Source organism: Apodemus sylvaticus, chromosome 9 (genome assembly GCF_947179515.1).
Source record: "Apodemus sylvaticus chromosome 9, mApoSyl1.1, whole genome shotgun sequence".
Taxonomy (NCBI): domain Eukaryota; kingdom Metazoa; phylum Chordata; class Mammalia; order Rodentia; family Muridae; genus Apodemus; species Apodemus sylvaticus.
The window spans coordinates 73,774,258-73,796,480 of NC_067480.1; the positions used below are offsets into that span (position 1 = coordinate 73,774,258).

The 22,223-nt window shown below is 43.7% G+C and overlaps 1 protein-coding gene and 1 pseudogene across 1 annotated transcript in view; one reads left to right on the plus strand and one right to left on the minus strand.

Annotated features, from left to right (window-relative positions):
* Efhb (EF-hand domain family member B) overlaps positions 1-22,223 on the plus strand; it is a 69,322-nt gene that overhangs the window by 39,448 nt on the left and 7,651 nt on the right. The window contains exons 7-10 of the mRNA XM_052192635.1: positions 1,301-1,384; positions 1,984-2,051; positions 6,868-7,022; positions 12,800-13,007. Coding sequence (XP_052048595.1) covers positions 1,301-1,384; positions 1,984-2,051; positions 6,868-7,022; positions 12,800-13,007 — 515 coding nt within the window. The remainder of the gene's footprint in view (positions 1-1,300; positions 1,385-1,983; positions 2,052-6,867; positions 7,023-12,799; positions 13,008-22,223) is intronic.
* On the minus strand, positions 14,228-14,351 carry LOC127693122 (uncharacterized; annotated as a pseudogene).

Here is a 22,223-nt window from a genome sequence, read left to right on the forward strand (position 1 = left end):
TCCCCTTACTGTTGGGAGACAGCATCTTTCACTGAAATGGAAAGTCACCGCTTTTGGCAGACTAGCTGGCCAAAGGGAGCTCATGGGACCTGTCTCCCCAACCCCTGCCCAGTGTTCATGGAAGTCACTCATGGCCAGACCAAGCCTTTTCTTATTTGGGTGTTGAGAATTTGAAGCCAGATCCCCATGCTTTTATCCTCTGAGCTATCTTTGTAGCCCCTAAAATATATTTTATAAATATAAACACGGGTTACTAGAAAAAGAGGCTCGTAGGAAAGAAAGGAAGGTCAGGATACATCCAGGTGTGGGTATGGCCTACGTGTCTTAGTGAGATCTGTATATGTGACTTGGGTGGACTCCGAAGTTCCACCTGGAACAGTTGTAGTCCTTGGATGCTATGTAGTCAAGATTCACAGCACATGCTACCAGTTGTGCTGGAATGTTCCATTCTTAGCCAGGGAAAGACTTCATGGCCTAGCTGTGGATGGCAAGCACCCCTCCCCATAACGTATGTTCCACATTCCTCCTCTTTCTGTCCTGCCAGAAAACATTTTTTTGCTTTTAAAATTCATATTGCCAAAGTGTTTTCTTTTGTTTGCCCTTCCTTCCCCTTTTCTGCTGAGGACTGAACTGAGCCTCATGCATTCTAGGCAAGTGCTCGTCTACTGAGCTATATCTCCAGACTGTCAGGTCCAAGAGAAACTCTGGATAAGTGTCTCACTGAGGTGCCTGTTATCAGACCAAAAAGTCCTCAGGCCTCTAGGCACACTGAGTACCCTTGGCTCTCATCCAGCCCCTACTCTAACCTTCCGCAGCTCGTGGGCTTCCTTTACCCCAGCTTTCGATTCTTAGATAATCTTGCCATTTTGGCCATGTGCTCTCTTGGCCTCCTCTCTTTTGGTCTCCTTAGCCTGGACTCTCTTCTCTCCCTCTCTTCTCTCATGAACTGGTTTAGTCTGTGGTTCACATTTAGTCCACTTCTCTCTCTGCCTGCTGTGGACTTTTCCAAATGCCTCTGGCTATACTCTTCCTCATATCTACAATGAAAATGTTCTGCTCAACCATACTTTGGATTGGTCATACCCCTACTTTGTACACAGACCATGTTATATTATCTACCAAAAGAATTATTATAAAGCATGTGATAGAAGCATCAATACGTGCAGTATTAAATATGGAATGTCTTTTGAGACTTGTTCGCCGAGGGTGCAGTGATACCATGGTCCTTCTCATTGTGTTTATATTTGACAGAAAATGACATTTTAATAATAAAGACACTTGTCAATTTCTCATTTTGTAGGGATAGAGGAGCAAAAATTGTATCCAAAAGAGCTGATGACTTCGAAGAAAAATTCCAACACAAACTTGGAAGAGTTTTAGACCCGTGAGTTTGAGCTTTGAGGCATTGCCAGCTCTCTTGCTTCCATCTGGGTCATCTGGGTGGGTTTGGTGGCACAAGCCTGTGACCTTAGTCCTTGGGGGTAGAAGCAGGAGGGCCAGGAGCTCAAGAACAATCACACCCTTATCTATATTATCGAATTGGAGGCCAATCTGGGCTAAGTTGAAAAACCAAATGTAGGTTTGTGTCTTACCAAGTTGTTTTTACCAAATAAGAAAATAATTCCTCCATAGTTGATCATTTTGGGCTCCCTGGAAGCCAGTGGACTTGTATGTGTCCAGAGAATGGGCGGGGTGTGGATAATTCTATATAAAGCTTTATTGCTGGGATATCAGAAAAAATTATTTTGCTTTGATCTCTCTCTCTCTCTCTCTCTCTCTCTCTCTCTCTCTCTCTCTGGAGTGGTCTGGAAGGAAAACCTTCTGCCACTGTTAATGCAAATTGACACTAGACTCTTGTGATGTCTTACCTTTGATTTTCCCAGTGTGTCTATAGGAGAGTCTGTGGGTTGCTAAGGACCTAAGGCAAACAACTTTCAGCTTTGGGTGGTCAGGACTTTAACTAGAGTTTGTTTCCTCCTGTAGCATTGCAGACACTATGAATGTTCCCCCAGGACACACATTTGGAGCTTGCCTCCAGCCTGAGGAATACGGTAACTATGTGAATTTTCTCCTTGACAAATAAACACATCCCCATTAAAGGAGTGATCTTAGATAACCCACACTGAGGCTCTAGGTATGACTTTTTCTCTGAGAGTCTCTTTTTCTCTTCATCACCATGTTTTAGCCTGTATTGGACTATAGGAATTAACTCTCCCCCTAAAATCCCCTTAGATAGCTGCAGGTGCTCTTGTTACTGCCCAACTTGCTGCCCATGGAAGCGTACTCTTATTTCTGTCAAAAAACGTCTCCAGAAAGTCATGCTCTTACATTTTTACCATGGGTATAGATTAATGTGTACACATCTATATATGCATCTTTTCTACAGTGCTGAGAATTGAACCTTGGGCCTTGTGTATTCTAGGCACAGCACTGTACCACTAAGCTATGTCTCCAGTACCTTGAAGCTTTAGATGTTAAAGACTAAAGCTTTATAACATTAATGATGTAAGAAAGAATTCTTTTCATATTATGTTTGAACGAATGTAGTTTGAAGGGTTGGTTTATAATTAATACTTGAAGTTGATTTTTTACTTAGAAAATAAATATAAACTCATTAACTATGAGATAAGGCAGCTTCTTTTCATTTAATTTGAATACAATACTTATGTCACGATATAGCAGATTCTTGGTGCTTCTTAAAAATGCAAAATATGGGCTAGCAAGATAACTCAGTGTCAAACCTGAAAACCTGAGTTTGGTTCCTGGCACTCATATAAAGGAAGAGGTGAGCCAACTCCCAAGAGTTGTTCTTTGATCTTCCCATGAGTGCTATGGTGCACAAGTCCTTTCTGCCTCTACCCATACACAAATAAGTAAGGATATGCACATGTGTGTTCAGGTGTCCCCGGAGGTCAGAGGAATTAGCTATAGAGGGTTGTGAGCTATCTGATGTGGGTGCTGGGAATTGATATAAATATTATATATTTATATCATATTACTATTAACAATATTAATATGACAATAGTATACATTTAAATTATATATTCATATATAATATATAATGTTGACTATATGTTTTATATATAAAATATTAAAACAAATAAGAACATGTTTAAATATTTTAATATTATGTAAAATATTAATTAAATTAAATTATTAAATTAAAATATTACACATACATAAGAAAAATACAAATTTTTAGGCCACATAATAAATTTTCAGAATCAGAAACTGTTTTATTGTTTGTTTTTGAGGTAACACATCAGGCTGGTCTTGAGCTTGTTATGTCTTTTTTTTTTTTATTCGATATATTTTTTATTTACATTTCAAATGATTTCCCCTTTCCTAGCCCCCCCTCTCCCAGAAAGTCCCATAAGCTCCTTTCTCTCCCCCTGTCCTCCCACCCACCCCTTCCCACTTCCCCGTTCTGGTTTTGCCCTATACTGCTTCACTGAGTCTTTCCAGAACAAGGGGCCACTCCTCCTTTCTTCTTGTACCTCATTTGATGTGTGGATTATGTTTTGGGTATTCTTATCTAGACTTCCCAATCCAGGAAGGCAGGGAGGGAACACCATGCCCAGTAACATATTTGTTTATCCATGGGACCCAGCTTTAAACACATTTAAACTGTAATGTACCCCACTTAGACATGGTGGTTCATTCTGTGATCCCAGCATTTGAGAGGCTGAGACAGCATGAGTGCTTCACACTTGAAGGTATCCTGGGTAATAGAGTGAAAGACCATGTCTTAAAAAATGTTTTTGATTATTGTTTTTTTTTTTTTTTCTTATAGTGCTGGGGATTGAACCCAGGGCTTTGCACAGTGTGAGCAAGTGACCTACCAGTAAACTATATTCTTATCCAAGAGAGATCTTGTTTCAAAAATGAGACACACAGACACACACAGACACACAGACAGACAGACAGACACACACACTCAGAGAGAGAGGGGGAGGAGGGGGAAGGGAGGGAGAGGGAGAGGGATAATAAGTACTCTGTTGTATAACCACATGATGAACCACTCTCATCAGTCAGCCAGCAAATCATCAACCTATCCATAGGTGGCAGAGGACTTGCATGGGGAGGTCTTCTCAATTGTTTTTTAATTAAAAACAAACAGTTTCTCATGGGTGACCTCCAACTTGCTATATCCCCAAGACAGGCCTTGAACTCTCCTGACTCTCCTGCCACCACTATTCGCATACTGAGATTACAGGCCCGTGCCAACATGCCAAGCTTTTGTTTTGGTTCAGTTTCACTGCATAGGCCAGGCTGGCCTCAGCTATATATTACGTTGCTTTCTATTGCTATTATAAACACCACAACCACAAAAGGAATTTGGGGAAGACTGCTGTGGAACGCTCAGTGGCTGAGGAAAGCCAGGACCCAGGTCAAGAGCCTGGAAACAAACTGAGGCAGAGCCCACAGAGGAATACTTCTTACTGTCTCACTCCCCAAGGCTTGCTCAGCCTGCTTTCTTTTTTTTTTTTTCCATATTTTTTTATTGTTATTTTTTTTATTCGATATAATTTATTTACATTTCAAATGATTTCCCCTTTTCTAGCCCCCCCCCCCACTCCCCGAAAGTCCCATAAGCCCCTTTCTCTTCCCCTGTCCTCCCACCTACCCCTTCCCACTTCCCCGTTCTGGTTTTGCCAAATACTGTTTCCCTGAGTCTTTCCAGAACCAGGGACCACTCCTCCTTTCTTCTTGTACCTCATTTGATGTATGGATTATGTTTTGGGTATTCCAGGTTTCTAGGTTAATATCCACTTATTAGTGAGTGCATACCATGATTCACCTTTTGAGTCTGGGTTACCTCACTTAGTATGATGTTCTCTAGCTCCATCCATTTGCCTAAGAATTTCATGAATTCATTGTTTCTAATGCTCAGCCTGCTTTCTTATACTGCACAAGACCACCTACCCAGGGGTGATGTAGTGTAGTGTCGTGGGCTGGGCCCTCCAACATCAACCATCAATCAACCAATGTCCCACAGACTTGCCTTCAGGTCAGCCTAATGGAGGCATATTCTCAGGGTGGTTCCTCTGTCAGATATCTCTAGCTTGTGTCAAATTGATAAAACATTACCCGGGACAAGGAAGGCATGGGCTTTACACTTGGCTAAGGCAGTCTTCATTTTATAAATTACAAAGAACAGAAAGAGCTTAGTGGTAGAACACTTGCTTAGCATGCTTGTGGCCAGGTGTAGTCCTCAACACTGTAAACATAAAATAAACAACATACTTCGAAAGGGAACAAATATATTAATTAGTATATTAGATTGCATTGGATTGATTTTTTTTTTTTTTTGAGGTAGGGTCTTACAGGCTAACTTGAAACTCACACGTAGCCCACGCTGGCCTTGAACTAATGATCTTCCTCATTCAACCTTCTAAGTAGTGGGATTATATTCATGATCCACAATGCCTAGGAGATTTTTCATGAGCGGAGCCATGGGAGTGGGTAGATGGCTCTGGAGTAAGAATACTGGCTGTATAAACCTAAGGCTCTGAGTTTGAATCCCTTGCACCTGTGTAGACAGCCGGGCATGGCTATGTGTGTTTGTTTTCTTTTTTTTTGTATTTTTTTTTTTTTTTTTTTTTTGGTTTTTTGGAGGCAGGGTTTCTCTGTGTAGCCCTGGCTGTCCTGGAACTCACTCTGTAGACCAGGCTGGCCTCGAACTCAGAAATCCACCTGCCTCTGCCTCCCAAGTGTTGGGATTAAAAGCGGGCGCCACCAAGCGGCTGTGCATGTTTATACTCCAGCATTAGGGGTCAGAGATCGGTAGGTCCTAGGAGCTTACTGACATCTGTCCTGATGATGTGAGCTGCCTGTCCCTGAGAGACCTGAGAGATGGAAAACTATAGAGGAAGACACCTGTACTTCTCCAGCCTCTTGCATGCTCTTGCATGGATGTGCACATGTGTGCACACCTATGTATGTACTATGCCCTCAGAAAAACAAATGAACAAACAAATGAAAGAACCAGAAACAGTAATTTGTATTGATTTTTGATAAATCCTGATATCGGGTTGCTTCCCACCTTGATGGTTTATGTTCCTATGTGTATGACAGACACACACACGGTCTTTATATTTTAATGGGCCTTAAGCAGCACCGTAGCTGGGTAGCTGCGGCCTAGCCTCCGTGCTGCTAGATCTGCCTCCCACAGATAATTCCAGTTTACGACTTACTAATTTCTGTGTTCCGTCTTGGCTGCTCTAGACCCAGTTGAGCAGCACTCTGGGCCTCATCCTCTTGGCTCCCTCACACGGCTGCTTCTCTTTCCTGCCCACACCTCAGGCAGGGCATCTCTCCTCTTTCCTCTTCTCCACGGTCTCCTAAGGCACGTGGATCGCCCCGCCTCCTTCCTCAAGGTCCCAAGCCCAGAAAACCTAAAACCCTTCCTCTCTCTCCTCCCCAGCTACTGGCTGTGGCATCTTTATTTACCAATCAGAATTAAGTGGAGTTAGGTTCCCAGAAACTTTGTGCATAGCCTCTTGTGCAAACTACTTTGGGGAAACATAAGCCTTAGAATAGAAGCAGCTTACAGTGACTTTTAAAAAAGAGTCAATTGCTTTATTCACCTTTTATTCTCAGAAACATTCTGCACAATAGAGTATGTTGAGCACACTGGTAATGCCAGCATTTAGGAGGCTGAAAGGATTGCATGAGTTGAGTGAGCCCAGCTGGGGCTACATGAGACCTTGTATTGGGGAGAAGTGCCAGCATTCGATGTAACTGTTTGTTTGTTTATTCCTAGAGGTTGCTAGGTGTCTCTGCCTCTGTCCCTCTCTGTCTCTCTCTTAAAACTCCACGGCCATATTTCAAATGCACATACAAGACTCCCTTTTTCTTCAATAGGAGCTGGTGATCTCATCCATTACAGAAGCCCAGCTGAGTATCTTCGTGGGAAGGACCGCCAGAGAGCCCTGGTTGCAGCTGCTCGCCACCACTTGAAGAAATTTAATCACCAGCACTTTGACACTTTGCTGTTGGCTTTCAGGCACTATGACAAGGCCAGTAATCTCACAGAGCTAGGGGGTTATCATGCACAGACGAATCTCCGCAGACTGGTGGTTGAGCAAACTGTGGGCTGTATGCAGCTCATGACTTGCCTTTTAATGTGATGTTTACTTGAAACACAGCCATGACTGAGAGGTTTAAAGCATGGTCAATGACTACACATAAGCAGAATTGAATGAATCTCAGGGCTCTCTCTGGATCTCTGGGGAATAGTGGGCATTCTTATACCTAGGTTTTGGTGTCTTGACATTGTACCTTTAGTGTGTGCCTAACTCATTCACAGAATGCTGCTGCCTTGGGGAGCATGGGCTAGTATCCATCCAAAAGGTGCAAGATCAGTTGGGATTTAGTTATTTCTTTGTTTATTTATTTATTTTGAGATCGGGTCTTTTGTAGTCTAGGCAGGCCCCCAGCCCACTATGTAGCACTTTCTATCCTTTGCCTCTTCTTCCCAAATGCCAGGATTAAAGGCCTGTGCCACCATATCTTGGTTCTTGGAATTTAGCTACTGGCTTTGTGTGTACTGCCCAAACACTGTGTCAATTGAACTGTACCTCTAGGCCAAGATCAATTAATTTTTAAACTACTGTAAATATAATTTATTCATTTCGTTTTGGTGCTGGTGATTGAACCCAGGAGTTTATACATGCTAAGTACATAATGTCCTCTGAGATGTACCCCTAGTTCCTTGAATGTGCATATTTTTGCCTTCCTGTCCAGGAAGCTCAGATGCCCATTGAATAATTTCAGTGTTGACTTTGTGAGCATTTGAATTTTCTCCATTATTACTTTGCTTTGATTTTCCTGTACTCCCTTTTGTGCCTCATTGTAGCTGGTTTTCTAGGCAGTTTAGAAACCATTTAAAGTAGATTTACAAAGATGATTAGTCTTGTAGGAGCCAGGGATCTCAGGCATCAGGTCAGAGCTCTTCGGATGGACCTACCAACCATTTTAGAATGAATTTAATATCAATACATGCTCAGGATGTGTGCTGATAGAGTAACACAATCATTTTAAATTATGAATTTAGCTTTTATTCAAAATTAAATAAGCAAAAATTTAAAGAATACTTGTATACATTATCGACATATAAAGAAGTTAATAGAGATAGTCACAAGTTTGCAATATGTAATTACAGAAGAATCTAGGGAAGAATTACAGAAGAATATAAATCATGGCATAGCATAGTATTCTGAGATATGAGTAAGATCAAACTAAGATTTGTATCAAGTCCACAAGGGAAAAACAAAATAAACCTTAAAGGCCTTTAGAAAACCTTAAAAATCTTAGTTGTGTGTTAATCTTCTCTATATACTTAATGCACTATGTAATTTCCTAAATATATGTGTTTTGTCAAGCTATAAGATACCAAGTGTGTGTGTATGAGAGAGAGAGAGAGAGAGAGAGAGAGAGCCTCACTGCACCTTTCAGATTGACCTCGAATCCTGAGTCTTCCTACTTTCCAAGCAGGTGGCAGCATATCTGCCTTGCATCTGTTTCTATTCCTGTCTTTCTACCCCGCCTTCTCTTTCTTCCCCTTCTTCCCCTTCTTCCCCTTCTTCCCCCCTCTCAGTACTGGGCTCTACTACAGAGCTCCACCTTTACCCCAGAAATCACAGTCTTTATATGAGAGGCAGGGAGTAAAAAAAGAGCAGAATAATTTTAAAATGAGAATAAAGAAATATGCCCACCTTCAAACTTGTGTTGAGCCTGATGTTTGAAAGGCTGTACCTCCCCTTTTTTATTTTAAAAATTAATTTAAAATGTACGTTACTTACTTGCTAAGTTATTTAAGAACAACTGCCTTAGTTTTAGACTTGGGTACTGTGTAAATGTATGCTAATGAGTAAAACACTTCTTATTATCAAAAAGGCTTATCACTTAAGTTTGTATTAATTCTAGGCATACATGTCGGACTGGAATTGCATTATTCCATGACTGAGGCAGGAGAATCAAGGTTTTGAGGGCTATTTAGGGCTGTCAGGCAAAACTGTTTTGTATTTGTCTCTGACTTGCCATAAGGAAGTTTTAACTACATAGAAGACAACAAATATATATAAGCCACTGCTCAGCTGCATTTCCCCCCAAAAAGCATTTCAAAAATGTAGGTAGAAGTGAGTCAATGTAGCAGCCCACACCTTTAATCCCAGCACTGGGTAGGCAGACACAGGCAGATCTCAGGTGAGTTTGAGATCAGGCTGGTCTATATAGTAAGTTCTAGGACAGCTAGGGCAACTTAGACCATGTCTCAAATGAACAAAAAAGGGGGAGCAGAAAAGAAATGTAAGTGGGGCTGGGAAGACTGCTCTGTGGTCTTCTAGAAGGCCCGACTTCACTCCCCAGGACCTGCAGTCGGTGGCTGGCAAGCTTGTACTCCCAGCTCCAGGGAATCAATCTGACGCTGTCTTCTTGGCTCACTGGGAACCTGCATCAACATGCACATTCCCTCACATGGACACATACATAATTTAAATTAAAAAGGAGAAAATATACTTGGTGATTTGGTTTTTAATGAAACTACTGGGTATCTGTAGTTACTTTCAAGATGATTTTCAATATGAAAATATGGCAGGTAAAATAAGCACATTAAAAAAACTTAGACACACACACACACATATACACACACACACACACACACAGACAGACAGCCTCCCCACCCTGATCATGTACAGATTTGTTTACATGGTTGTCTTAGTCAGGGTTTCTATTCCTGCACAAACTTGATCAAGAAGCAAGTTGGGGAGGAAAGGGTTTATTCAGCTTACACATTCACACTGCTGTTCATCACCAAAGGAAGGCAGGACTGGAACTCAAGCAGGAGCTGATTCAGAGGCCGTGGAGGGATGTTACTTGCTGGCCCTCCCACTCTTGATCACTAATTGAGAAAATGCCTTACAGCTGGATCTCATGGAGGCTTTTCCTCAGCTGAAGCTCTTCTCTCTGTGATAACTCCAGCTTGTGTCAAGTTGACACACAAAACCAGCCAGTACAAGGCAGTTACATGTAACACAGGTTGCCCTTGGATCATAAACCTTCTATTTCTACTTCCCAAGTTGAAATTACAGGCATGTACTGTTATACTCACCTTGAATCTGTTGTAATTATTTAATGTTTTATGGTCATACTGGGATGAAACACAGGTGTCATATCTCCTAGACAAGTACTTAGCCACAAAGCTACTCCAGCTCTATTTCAGTCAGTTCTAAATAGAATAACATGAATAATAGAATCTGCTGTCCCGGCTAGTGTTATTTCAACTTGACACAAGCTAGAATTATCTGAAAGATGGGAACCTCAATTGAGACAATGCCTCCATAAGATATAGGGCATTTTCTTAATTAGCAGTTGATGTGGGAGAGGCCAGCCCACTGTGGTGGTACCATGTTTGGGCTGATAGTCCTGGGTTCTATAAGAAAGCAGGTTGAGCAAGGCATGGGAACAAGCTAGTAATCAGCACCCCTCACTGGCCATTTTGGATAATGTATAGACGTTCGGTTTAGGAAACTTGGAATCTGAAGATGTTAGCAGAAAATTTGAATGGAAGCATTAGGCTACAACTGGCTTGAGAGAACATACTAGTAAGTTTACAGCCCTGGTGATATCTCCTTGGTGGCTTCAAAATAGCCTCAGTGAAGAAAAGAGAATAGCAACTGTTAAAAATCAGGCTTGAATAGCATATGTGACCATATGTACCCAAGCATCAACATTTGGGAGTCAGAGGCAGGAAGATTCATGTTAGAGGTTAGCCAGGGTGCTACCTTGTCTAGAAAACCAAGACCCAAGGAACGGCAAATGGACAAATCAACTGGTTCCCTAAAAAATGAAAGCAGGACTTCTTTATACTGCACCTGCTGGAGAGCCAGCCATGAAATATGCATAGCACAGCGCTGGGGTAAGACAGAGAAGAGCTCAGAGGGACTCACAGTGCTAACTGGTGATTTTGGCTATTAGCTATTGTCTCTGTAATTCATGAAGGCAATTCTAAGCTGTGCTCCCTGACAACCCCCCACCCCCTGGTTGGCTGTCCTTGAGCTTTGAGTGGCATGACGGTTATTTGGAGTTTAAAGAAAACAAAGTGGGACAAGCCTTGTATTAGGCAGAAAAGTTGTCATTATTGACAGCATCTGTTTCAGCCTTCTGGACTTTCTGATTCTGTCATAGTTTCCAATGGTTCCATACCGTTCCTGGCACGGTATCAGGTTCTTGGTTTTTGGTTGACTTGGGCATGCTGTAGAGACTTTTATAAAGGAGTTCACATTAATCCAGGCCATTTATACCTCAATTGTCAAGGTAATATATGTTAACAATAGCAGGCACAGGGGACTTCTCCAGGGCCACCCTAATTTATTTACAGTTCACTGGGTCTGTCTCACTGGGCCGTTTCTACAGGGGTTTACCTTCAGCGCCATTATGAATTCAACTCTCCCCTACATCTCCCTAAGGGGCCCACACAGTATTATTCATTTTTCTCTTTAGTTTGATTTTTTTTTTTTTTTTTTTTTTTTTTTTTGGTGCTGGAGATAGAAATCAGGACCTCCCACACATGAAGCAAGCATTCTCCTCTTGATCTATATCCCAAGTCCAGTGCTTACTTGGAGTATCTAGAATTCATTGCCCAAAGCATCAATCCACCACCAGGACTAGAGGCACAAAATAAAAATCTGTAGGTCCTTAGCATCATCTCTGAGTACATCTAAAGCTGGCTTGAAGGAAGGCACCAGGGGCTGAGTGGTTAAGATGTCCTAGTTAATGACTTTCTTCCTTAACATACATTAGTTCTCTGCACCCTTCATCTCATGTTAAAGGAGACTGGGGGGCAGGTATCCTTCCTTTGGAAGACTGAATCCCAACACTGTCACAATAGCAGTAGACTTGAGGGATTGTCAGCTTCTTTCTCTTGTTAGTGGGAGTGATAGCAAACAAAACCAGGCCTCCTTACACTTTCCTTTCTAATCTCATCTCTGTTTTTCCTCACTATTAAGCAGTGGTGTAGAGGATCATTTTTGGCCCTGGTGAGACACAGAAGGTGTTAAAAACTGAGGTTATTTTAACTGATAATGATCATTTCATTCTAATAAATCTGCAGTGTGGAGATGTTATCAACCACCATTTTCTTTCTGCAGAAAAAAAGAAAAACTCTGTCAGCATGAAAAATTGGAATGAGCTGTCAGACGTGCACCACATTGCCCAACGGACGTGCCAAGCATGTTTTATGACTATGCTGGCTACATCTCAGTGCAAACAGTGTGGTTTAAAGGGTATGGTTAAGCAGAATGTTTGAGAACAAGCCTGCCATCCCAGCACTTGGGTGGTAGAGATCCAAGGACCGTAATTCAAGGCCATTCTCAGTTATATACCTGATCTTGATGCTGGCCTGGACTACATGAGCCATTGTCTCAAAATCACAATAAAATACCAAAATGAATGAACAAGTGAATGAATAAAATAAAAAAAGGAGAAGAAAAGGGGATTAAAGTAAGAGGGGGTGGTGAGCACAACTCACATGTTTAGTATGTGCAAGGTCCTGGAGTCAGTCTCCAGGAACAATACCAAGAACAAAAAGGTTCTGAATGTATTCTGCTTATATCAGGATCACTAACTATAAAGTGTGTCTATCAGATTGAGTCGATGAGAATAACTCTTGCTTTATGTATATAATAGTTGATTTCTCTTAGTGGAAGTGGGATTTGCTGAGTGCATTTGCTAGAGCTGTTTATTCTTATTTTTATCAGAGCCTACACTCATCTTACCTTTGCTTCCTGGTTGGCAGAAGGGGGATGGGGTGATTGACAGAGCAGAGCTTCATGAAGCTTGTGTCCAGGCCAACCTGCATCTAGACAAGATGCTCCTAGACCATCTATTTGACTACTGTGACGCGGACCAGGACGGCTTGATTAACTACCTGGAATTTGCCAATTTCCTTAACTGGAAAGACAGAATACCTCTCACCGAATATGAGAAGAGGGTGATTGTTAAAGGTACTTAATTCTTGACAGCTAGCTGAATTTTTAAATAGATTTTTATATTTCATAGTTTCTAGGATCTCAGCCAACTTTACTATTGTATGTCCTGGTTAGTTTCAACAGTCATTTCAACATGTCCCAGGATCATCTGAGGGAGTCTCACCTGGGGGATTGCCCAGATCGGATTCTGTGAGAGATTGTTTTGAATGATGATTCATGTAAGAGGACCCAGCCCACTGTGGGCAGCACCATCCCCAGATAGGTGGGTCTGGGCTGTATAAGAAAGCTATCCGAGGGGCTGGAGAGATGGTTCAGTCAGTGATTAAGAATGTTTACTGCTCTTGCAGAGGAGCTAGGTTCAATTTCCAGCTTTCACATAGGTGACTTACAGCTCCATGTAACTCTAGTTCCAGGGAATTCACTACCTCCTGGCTCCACAGATACCTGCATGGATGTGATGTACTTAAACTCATGCAGCTCCCCCCACACATACACATAAATAAAAATAATAAGTCTTTTGCTGAAAAGGTCGCTGAGCCTGAGCGAGAGAAAACAGTTAACAATGTTCCTTCCTAGTATCTGGGTCCATTTCTGCTTCAGTTCATGCCCCAACTCCCCTCAGTGGGGAACTGAGATCTGGGGTAACCTTTTCCCCTCCAAGTTGTTTCCAGTCATGATATTTATCACAGCAACAACAAAGGTACTGGACAGAATGCATACAGGTTTGCTTCTGCAGAGGATGTGTGTGGACTGGAAGGAATTAACTTGATCACATGCAGGAAGATAGAAATATATGGCTGAGGGGCAGGGCAACAATGAAACTCTCCCTTTTAATTATGTGTGTGATTTGTTAGTGAACGTGATTGTTGGGGTGCAGCCCTCATGAGTACAGACTAGCCACTTGTCCAGGGTCAGCAACTGGGGATAGATATGACTCTTCAGCCTTGGGAGATCCCTTCTCAGCTGCTATGTCTTGGAATTCAACTGTGTTAAACTTGGCGAAACCCCTGCTTCTTTCACAGGGGGTTGTTCTGGTGGCCAGAAAATGTGGATGTGGCCCTGAACAGGCCTTCAGCCGCATGGTTCTTATTCTTCAACTTAGCCTGGAGAGAAATGGTGCCCGGGGAATCTGAATCAGGGCTTCTGTGCTCTGGGGCCTCCTAAAGGTTCCCCACATTTGTGTCTTGAGCCTAGATTGGAGACAACAGGATATCAGGGAAGACCATCCTCCAGAAAACTGTTTTGAAGGTCCCTTAGGGCAGTTCACATAAACAACAGGCTGGATGTGTTCCCAAGAATGGTGCTGTTCACAGCCATTCTACATTGGAGGCATGAGGAGGGGCTTACTCATGGCTGCAGAAGAAAGAAACTTTATAAAAAGGTGGTTGTTGTTGTTTTTGTTTGTTTTTTGAGATAGGGTTTCTCTGTATAGCCCTGGCTGTCCTGGAACTCACTCTGTTGACCAGGCTGGCCTCGAACTCAGAAATCCACCTGCCTCTGCCTCCCAAGTGCTGGGATTAAAGGCATGTGCCACCACCGCCCAGCTATAAAAAAGTTTTAAAATTAGCATATATTAGTTATACACAGTAATGGGCTTCATTGTCACATTGTATACATGATAATAATGTATTTAATGACATATGCCTATTACCCTTTCACTCACCCTCTCATTCCTACGAACCTCTCTGTTCCCAACCAGACACTTACTTTTCAGTGTCTGGTCTTGTTGTGTCATTTGATATTGGGACTATGAATTTAAAAATTCAAAGTAAGTTACCTAGAATCTCAAAACTCAACAGGTCCTCATGAAGGGGTTTGAAAATCCTATCTTAGTTATAGCTCTATATTTAAGAAATTAAGAATATTTGATTTGTAAATTTTTATGTAGGAGCTGGAGAGATGGTTCAGTGGTTAAGAATACTGGATGTTCTTATAGAAGAACTGAGTTCAATTTCCCACACTTACAGACTCACAACTCTTTCAGTTTTTTGGGGGGATCTTTTTTTGAAGAATTTTATTAGATATTTTCTTTATTTATATTTTAATGTTATCCCATTTCGTGGTCTCCCCTCTGAAAACCCCCAGTTCCACCTCCCCTCTACCTGCTTCTATGAAGGTGTTCCTCCACCCACCCACCAATTACCTGGCCTGGTATTCCCCTACACTGGGGCGGTGAGCCTTCTCAGGACCAAGGGCCTTTCCTCCCATTGATGTCCAACAAGGAAATCCTCTGCTGCACATACATCTGGAGCCACGGGTCCCTCCATGTGTACTCTTTGGTTGGTGGTTTAACCCCTGGGAGCTCTGGGACTCACAACTCTTTCTAACTCCAGTTCTAGGTCAGTTGACACCCTTTTCTGGTATCCATAGGGATCAGGTATGCATGAGATGCATAGATATATATGCAGAAATATACATACAATAACATAAAAATAAATAATGTTTTTGTACAAAAAGTTAAGTGTGGTGGAACATAACTATTTCCCCAACACCGAGGAAGCAGAGGCAGGAGGATTATGAATTTGAGGCTGGCCTGAGCTCTATAGAGGCCATGTGTCAAAATGTTCCCAAACTAAGACACACAAAACCAAAAATTCCACAAAAATAAAATGTTATATTATTTTGTTTGTTTGTTTGGATTTTCAAGACATGGTTTTTTTTTTTTTTTGTTTTTTGTTTTTTGTTGTTGTTTAGCCTTGTTACCCTAGAACTAGCTCTGAAGACTAGGCTGTTCTCGAACTCACAGCCTGTCTGTCTGCTTCTGCCTCTTGAGTGCTGGGATTAAAGGTCTGTGCTACCACCACATAGCTAACATTATAGATTATAGTCTTTTTTTTTTTAAAACATCTCCTGCTATTTATTTATTTATTTAAGATTTATTTATTTTATGTATGAATACACTGCTGCTATTTTCAGAGACACCACAAGAGGGCATCAGATCCCATTACAGGTGGTTGTGAGTCACCAGGTAGTTGTTGGGATTTGAACTCAGCACCTCTAGAAGAGCAGCTAGTGCTCTTAACTCCTGAGCCATCTCTCCAATCCAACATTATACTCTTAACTTTGATTTTTTTTTTATGGTACTGGGGATTGAACCTAGAACCTTCTACAGGGTAGGCAAGCACTCAATCACTGAGTTAATCCCTATTCTCCTTTTTACCTTTTATTTTGAGTCTTACTACCTTGCCTAGATTTGCTAAGTAACTTAGGCAGGTCTTGAATTTGTAATCTTCCTGATTCAGTGTGAGTATCTGGGATTACAGCTCTGTGTTATCAGGCCTGGTGATCATTTTTTATATTGGACATTTTCATTATTCACATTTCAAATATTTTCCCCTTTCTAGGTCTCCCCTTCAGAAACCTTCTATCCCATTCTCCTCCCCCTGCCACTATGAGAGTGCCTCCCCCATGCCTATCTTCCTGCCCTGGCATTCCCCTACACTGGGGCATCAAACACTCTCAGGCCCAAGGGTTGCTCCTCCCATTGCCATCCATCAAGGCCATCGTCTGCCACACATGTAGCCAGAGCCATGGGCCCCTCCATGTGTACTCTTTGGTTGGCGGAGCTGTCTCCAGGAGCTCTGGGCGGGGGTGGGGGGGTGGGGAGGTAAGGGGTGGGGGTGGGGGGGTGGGGGTTGGGGTTCTGGCCTGTTGCTCTCCCCATGGAGCTGCAAAGCCCCTCAGCTCCTTCAGTCTCTTCAACTCCTCCACCAGGAACCTGTTCTCAGTCCAATGGCTGCGAACATGCACCTCTGTATTTGTAAGGCTCTGGCAGAGCTCCTCAGGAGACAGCCATATCAGGCTCCTGTCGGCAAATACTTCCTGGCATCCATAATAGTGTCAGGGTTTGGTGACTGTATGTGGGATGGATCCACAGGTGGGGCAGTCTCTGGATGGCTTTTCCTTCAGTCTCTGCTCCATACTTTGTCTCCATATTTCCTTCTGTGAGTATTTCGCACTGAAGCATCCACACATTGGTTTTCCTTCATCTGGGGTTTCATATGGTCTGTGAATTGAATCCTGGGTATTCTGAACTTTTGGGCTAATATCCACTTGCCAGTGAGTGCATGTAGTATGTGTTCTTTTGTGACTGAGTTATCTCACTCAGGATATTTTCTAGTTCCATTCATTGCCTGCGAATTTCATAAAGTCATTGTTTTTAATAGCGGAGTAGTATTCCATTGTGTAAATGTACCAAATTTTCTGTATCCATTCCTCTGTCTCTGGGTTGTTTATAGCTTCTGGATATAAATAAGGCTTCTATGAACATAATGGAGTGTGTGTCTTTATTACATGTTGGAACATCGTCTAGGTATATGCCCAGGACAGGTATAGCTGGATCCTCAGGTAGTACTATGTCCAGTTTTTTAGGAACTGCCAGACTGATTTCCAGAGTGGTTGTACCAGTTTGCAATTCTCCCAGCGTTCCTCTTTCTCCACATCCTTGCCAGCATCTGCTGTCACCTGAGGCTTTGATCTTAGCCATTCTGACTGTTGTGAGGTGGAATTTCAGGGTTGTTTCGATCTGCATTTCCTTGATGACTAAGGATGTTGAACATTTCTTTAGGTGCTTCTCAGCCATTCCACATTTCCTCAGTTGAGAATTCTTTGTTTAGCTCTGTACCCCATTTTTTATAGGGTCATTTGGCTCTCTGGAGTCTAACTTCTTGAGTCCTTTGCATATATTGGATATTAGCTGTCTGTTAGATGTAGGATTGGTAAAGATCTTTTACCAATCTGTTGGTTGCTGTTTTGTCCTATTGACAGTGTCCTTTGCCTTACAGAAGCTTTGCAATTTTATGAGGTCCCATTTGTCAATTCTTGATCTTAGAGCATAAGTCACTGGTGTTCTGTTCAGGAAATTTACCCCTGTGCCATGTGCTCAAGGTTCTTCCCCACTTTTTCTTCTAGATTGTGTGTATCTGGTTTTATGTGTAGATCCTTGATCCACTTGGACTTGAACTTTGTACAGGGAGATAAGAATGGATCAATTTGCATTCTTTTACTTGACTGCCAGTAGAGCCAGCACCATTTGTTGAAAATGCTGTGTTTTTTCGACTGGTGGTTTCATTCATTCATTCTTTTCCCTTCTTCCCTCCCTCCCCTCCCCTCCCCTCTCCCCTCTCGCGTCCCCTCCCCCTCCCCCTCTTTCCTCCCCTCCCCTCCCCTCTCCCCTCTCTTCTCCCCTCCCCTCCCCTCCCCTCCCCCTCCTCCTCCTCCCCTCTCCCCTCTCTTCTCCCTCCCCCTCCCCTCCCCCCTCCCCTCCCCCCTCCCCTCACCCTCCCCTCCCTCCCCTCTCCCCTCCCCTCCCCTCCCCCTCCCCTCCCCTCCCCTCCCCCTCCCCTCCCCCTCCCCGCCCCTCCCCTCCTCTCCCTCCCCTTCCCCTCCCCTCCCCCTCCCCCCCTCCTCTCCCTCCCCTTCCCCTCCCCTCACGCACCCCGTCACCCTCCCCTTCCCTCCCCTCCCCTCCCCTCTCCTCCCCCTCCCCTCCCCCTCCCCTCCCCCCTCCTCCCCTCCCCTCTCCTCCCCTCCCCTCCCCTCCCCTCCCCTCTCCCCTCTCTTCTCCCCTCCCCTCCCCCTCCCCCCTCCCCTCCCTCCCCCTCTCCCCCTCTCTCCTCCCCCTCCCTCCCCTCCCCCTCCCCTCCCTCCCCTCCCTCCCCTCCCCCTCCCCTCCCCCTCCCCCTCCCTCCCCTCTCCCCTCCCCTCCCCTCTCCCCTCTCTTCTCCCCTCCCCCTCCCCTCCCCTCTCCCCTCTCTTCTCCCTCCCCTCCCCTCCCCTCTCCCCTCTCTTCTCCCCTCCCCTCCCCCTCCCCTCCCCTCCCCTCTCCCCTCTCTTCTCCCCTCCCCCTCCCCTCCCCTCTCCCCTCTCTTCTCCCTCCCCTCCCCTCCCCTCCCCTCCCCTCTCCCCTCTCTTCTCCCCTCCCCTCCCCTCCCCTCCCCTCCCCCTCCCCTCCCCTCCCCTCCCCTCCCCTCTCCCCTCTCTTCTCCCCTTCCCTCCCCTCCCCTCCCCCTCCCCTCCCCTCCCTCCCCTCTCCCCTCTCTTCTCCCCTTCCCTCCCCTCCCCTCCCCCTCCCCCCTCCCCTCTCCTCCCTCCCCTCCCCTCCCCTCCCCCTCCACTCCCCTCCACTCTCTTCCCCCTCCCCCTCCCCTCCCCTCCCTCCCCTCTCCCCTCCCTTCTCCCCTCCCCTCCCCTCTCCCCTCCCCTCTCCCCTTCTCTCCCCTCCCCTCCCCTCCCCTCTCCCCTCCCCTCCCCTTCTTTTTTTTAGATAAGGTTTTCTAAATGTAGCCCTAGCTGGTTTGGAACTCAATTCTGGAACAGTCCAGCCCATGAACTTTCTAATGAACTTTCTGTCTTTGCCTCCCAAGTGCATGGATTAGAGGTATATATATCTTCTCCCCCTCTTCTTGATTAATTATTTATGTTGGAACTGGCTCTCTATCTATGTTCCCGCCGGCCTAGAATTCAGCCTCCTGGGTATAGGCGTTGGAGTGTAGCTGTGTTCTGGCATGCTTTGCTTATGAATAGAATTAATTAATCTTTTTTCACCAAATATTTGAAAGTATTTCTTTCATATCTTCTCTTTTCTGCCTTTCCCCCCTTTCTTCCTTCTGCCCTGTCTGTGTCTTTTGAGGCAAGGTCTCTGATAGCCCATGTTTGTTCCAAACATTCTATGTAGCTGTGGCAACTCAGAACTCCGGATTTTTCTGCTGCCACCTCCTGAGTGCTGGAATTGCACATATGTGTGCCTGTCCCCCTGACCTCCCTCCCATCGTCCTTTCTTCTTTCTTGTATACATTTGGGATTTTAAACATTTATTTTTATTTTAAATTACGTGTCTATGTGTATGCCTTCATGTAGGTGTGTGTTCAAAGTACTCACGGAGTTCCTAAGAGGGTGTCTAGTCCTCTGGAACTAGAATGACAGGCAGATGAATCATCTGATGTGGTAATGGGAAGGAAGGGAGGTGACCCAGATGCTCTGTATAGTACAGACTCTTAGCCACTGAGTCAGCTCTTCAGTCTCTTGTGGGTTTTGTTTTTTTTCTTTTTCTTTTATTTTGTTTTTTATTGATTTATTTATTTTATGTATATGTGTACACTGTAGCTGTCTTCAGAAATACCAGAGGAGGGCATCAGATCACATTGCAGATGGCTGTAAGCCATATGGTTACCGGGAATTGAATTCAGGACCTTTGGAAGAGCAGTCAGTGCTCTTAACCACTGACTCATCTCTCCAGCCCTTTTATTTTGTTTTTAAAGTCAGAATCTTGTACTAGTAGCAATCCTCCTGCCTCAGCCTCTCAAGTGTTATGATTATAGTCAAATCCTACCATGCCCAACTACTTTTTTCTTTAATTGAATATAGTCTTCATTTACATTGCCAATGGTAAAACCTTTCCCGATATCCCCCTCCCTTAAGACCCCCAACCTCTTCCCTTCCTCCTTCCCCCTCCTCCACGTTTGTGCCTCTCCAACCAACACACTCCCTTGGGCCTCTGTTGAGCCTTTACCTGACCAAGGACCATTCCTCCCACTGATGCCCAACAAGGCCTTCCTCTGCCACATTTTTGGCTGGAACCATGTGTGCCTCTTGGTTGATGGTTCAGTCCCTGGGAGTCTTGGGGCGTCTGGGTGGCCGAAATCATTGTTCTTTCTTGCTTAAACATTCTTTTCAGATTTGTTTTATGTGTAAGTGTTTTGCCTGCATGTATGTATGTGTATCATGTACCTGCCTGGTGACCCTGGAACTGGAGTTACAGATGGTTATAAGGTTCCAGTAGGTGCATGGTATTGAACCTGGATCCTCTGAATGAGTAAAAGTGCTGTCGACTGCTGAATATCTCTCCAGCATCCTATTTCTTCCTTCTATCATTTTAGCGTTGGCTTATTTTTAAATTTCTCTGAGATGGCGTGTAGTGGTGAAGTGTGTCAGCATCAGAGATTTATCATTGGTCAGCAGAACTGCATCCCTTGCTCTGATCTAAGACATGGATAGAGCTCTGTAAAGGCTCTCTGTCCCTTAGAGGTTCTGTTGCTGCTGCACTGCAGTCAGTGCTCAGATCTATAGCATTTACGGAGAACCTGGCCGGCACCAGCGATACACAGCCTTTATGATCAGCTGCCACAGGGCCCAAGGGAGGGGTTTCTTTCTTCTTTGTTGCGGCTTTTAATATTGTCACATCAGTTTATGTCAAGCATCTAGCTACCAGAAGGGTAGAAGACATCCCAGGGCACAGAGTTCTGCCCAACCTGTATTCAAAATAACCATCAATGACCCAATTTTATTCTTTAATGTAGTTTTCAGTACTAACGTGGCACTTGGGAGGCAGAAGTAGGAAGATAGCTGTAAGTTTGAAACCTGTCTGATAGGATGGTGAATTCCTGGCCAGTCAGGGATACATGATAAACCTGTCACAACAAACAAAAAAAGCAAATAAATGCCTAGCCGGGTGGTATACACCTATATCCCTACTATTTGGGATGTAAGATACAAAAGGATTAGATGTTTGTCATTCTCTGTTACATTAAGGCTAGCCTGGGCTAACTGAGACCCTAGCCTAAACAAACAAAACCAAACAAAAATTTAGCCTTCAAATTTCTCTGGAGTAAAGATTCTTTTCTGGTTTGTAGAGCTCTATCTTCAGTTTTGTCTAATTTCTTTGTGTTCTGATTTCCTAAACCTCCTTCACTCTGAAATTTAGGTTCTTTCCAGGTATTTAAAAAGCAATATAGGTCATTTTCTGAATATCATCCCTTAAGCTTTCTGTTTCTAAAGTTATCTCTCTTTTTTAATCTTATTGTTGTCTCAGGAACAAGTTTGTTTTCCCTTGTTTTTCTACCATGATTGCAATTTTTTTTTCTAAATGTTCAATTTCATCAGCTAAGGTTAGGAGGTACTTGAGAGTTACTTTGGAGGTTACACTATGTCTACAAATAACAATACTGCCTTGATTTCCATTTTCAGCACCGGATTGCTGGAATTAACTTTGAAAAAACTTACTGACTTTTTAAAAAAGATTTATTTATTTATTATATGTAAGTACACTGTAGCTGTCTTCAGACACTCTAGAAGAGAGCATCAGATCTCATTATGGAGAGAGATCTAGTTGTGAGCCACCATGCAGTTCCTGGGATTTGAACTCAGGACCTTCGGAAGGTGTTCTTAATGGCTGAGCCATCTCTCCAGCCCCTTAGACATTTTTAAATTTTCCCTCTAGAGTGTCTATCCTGT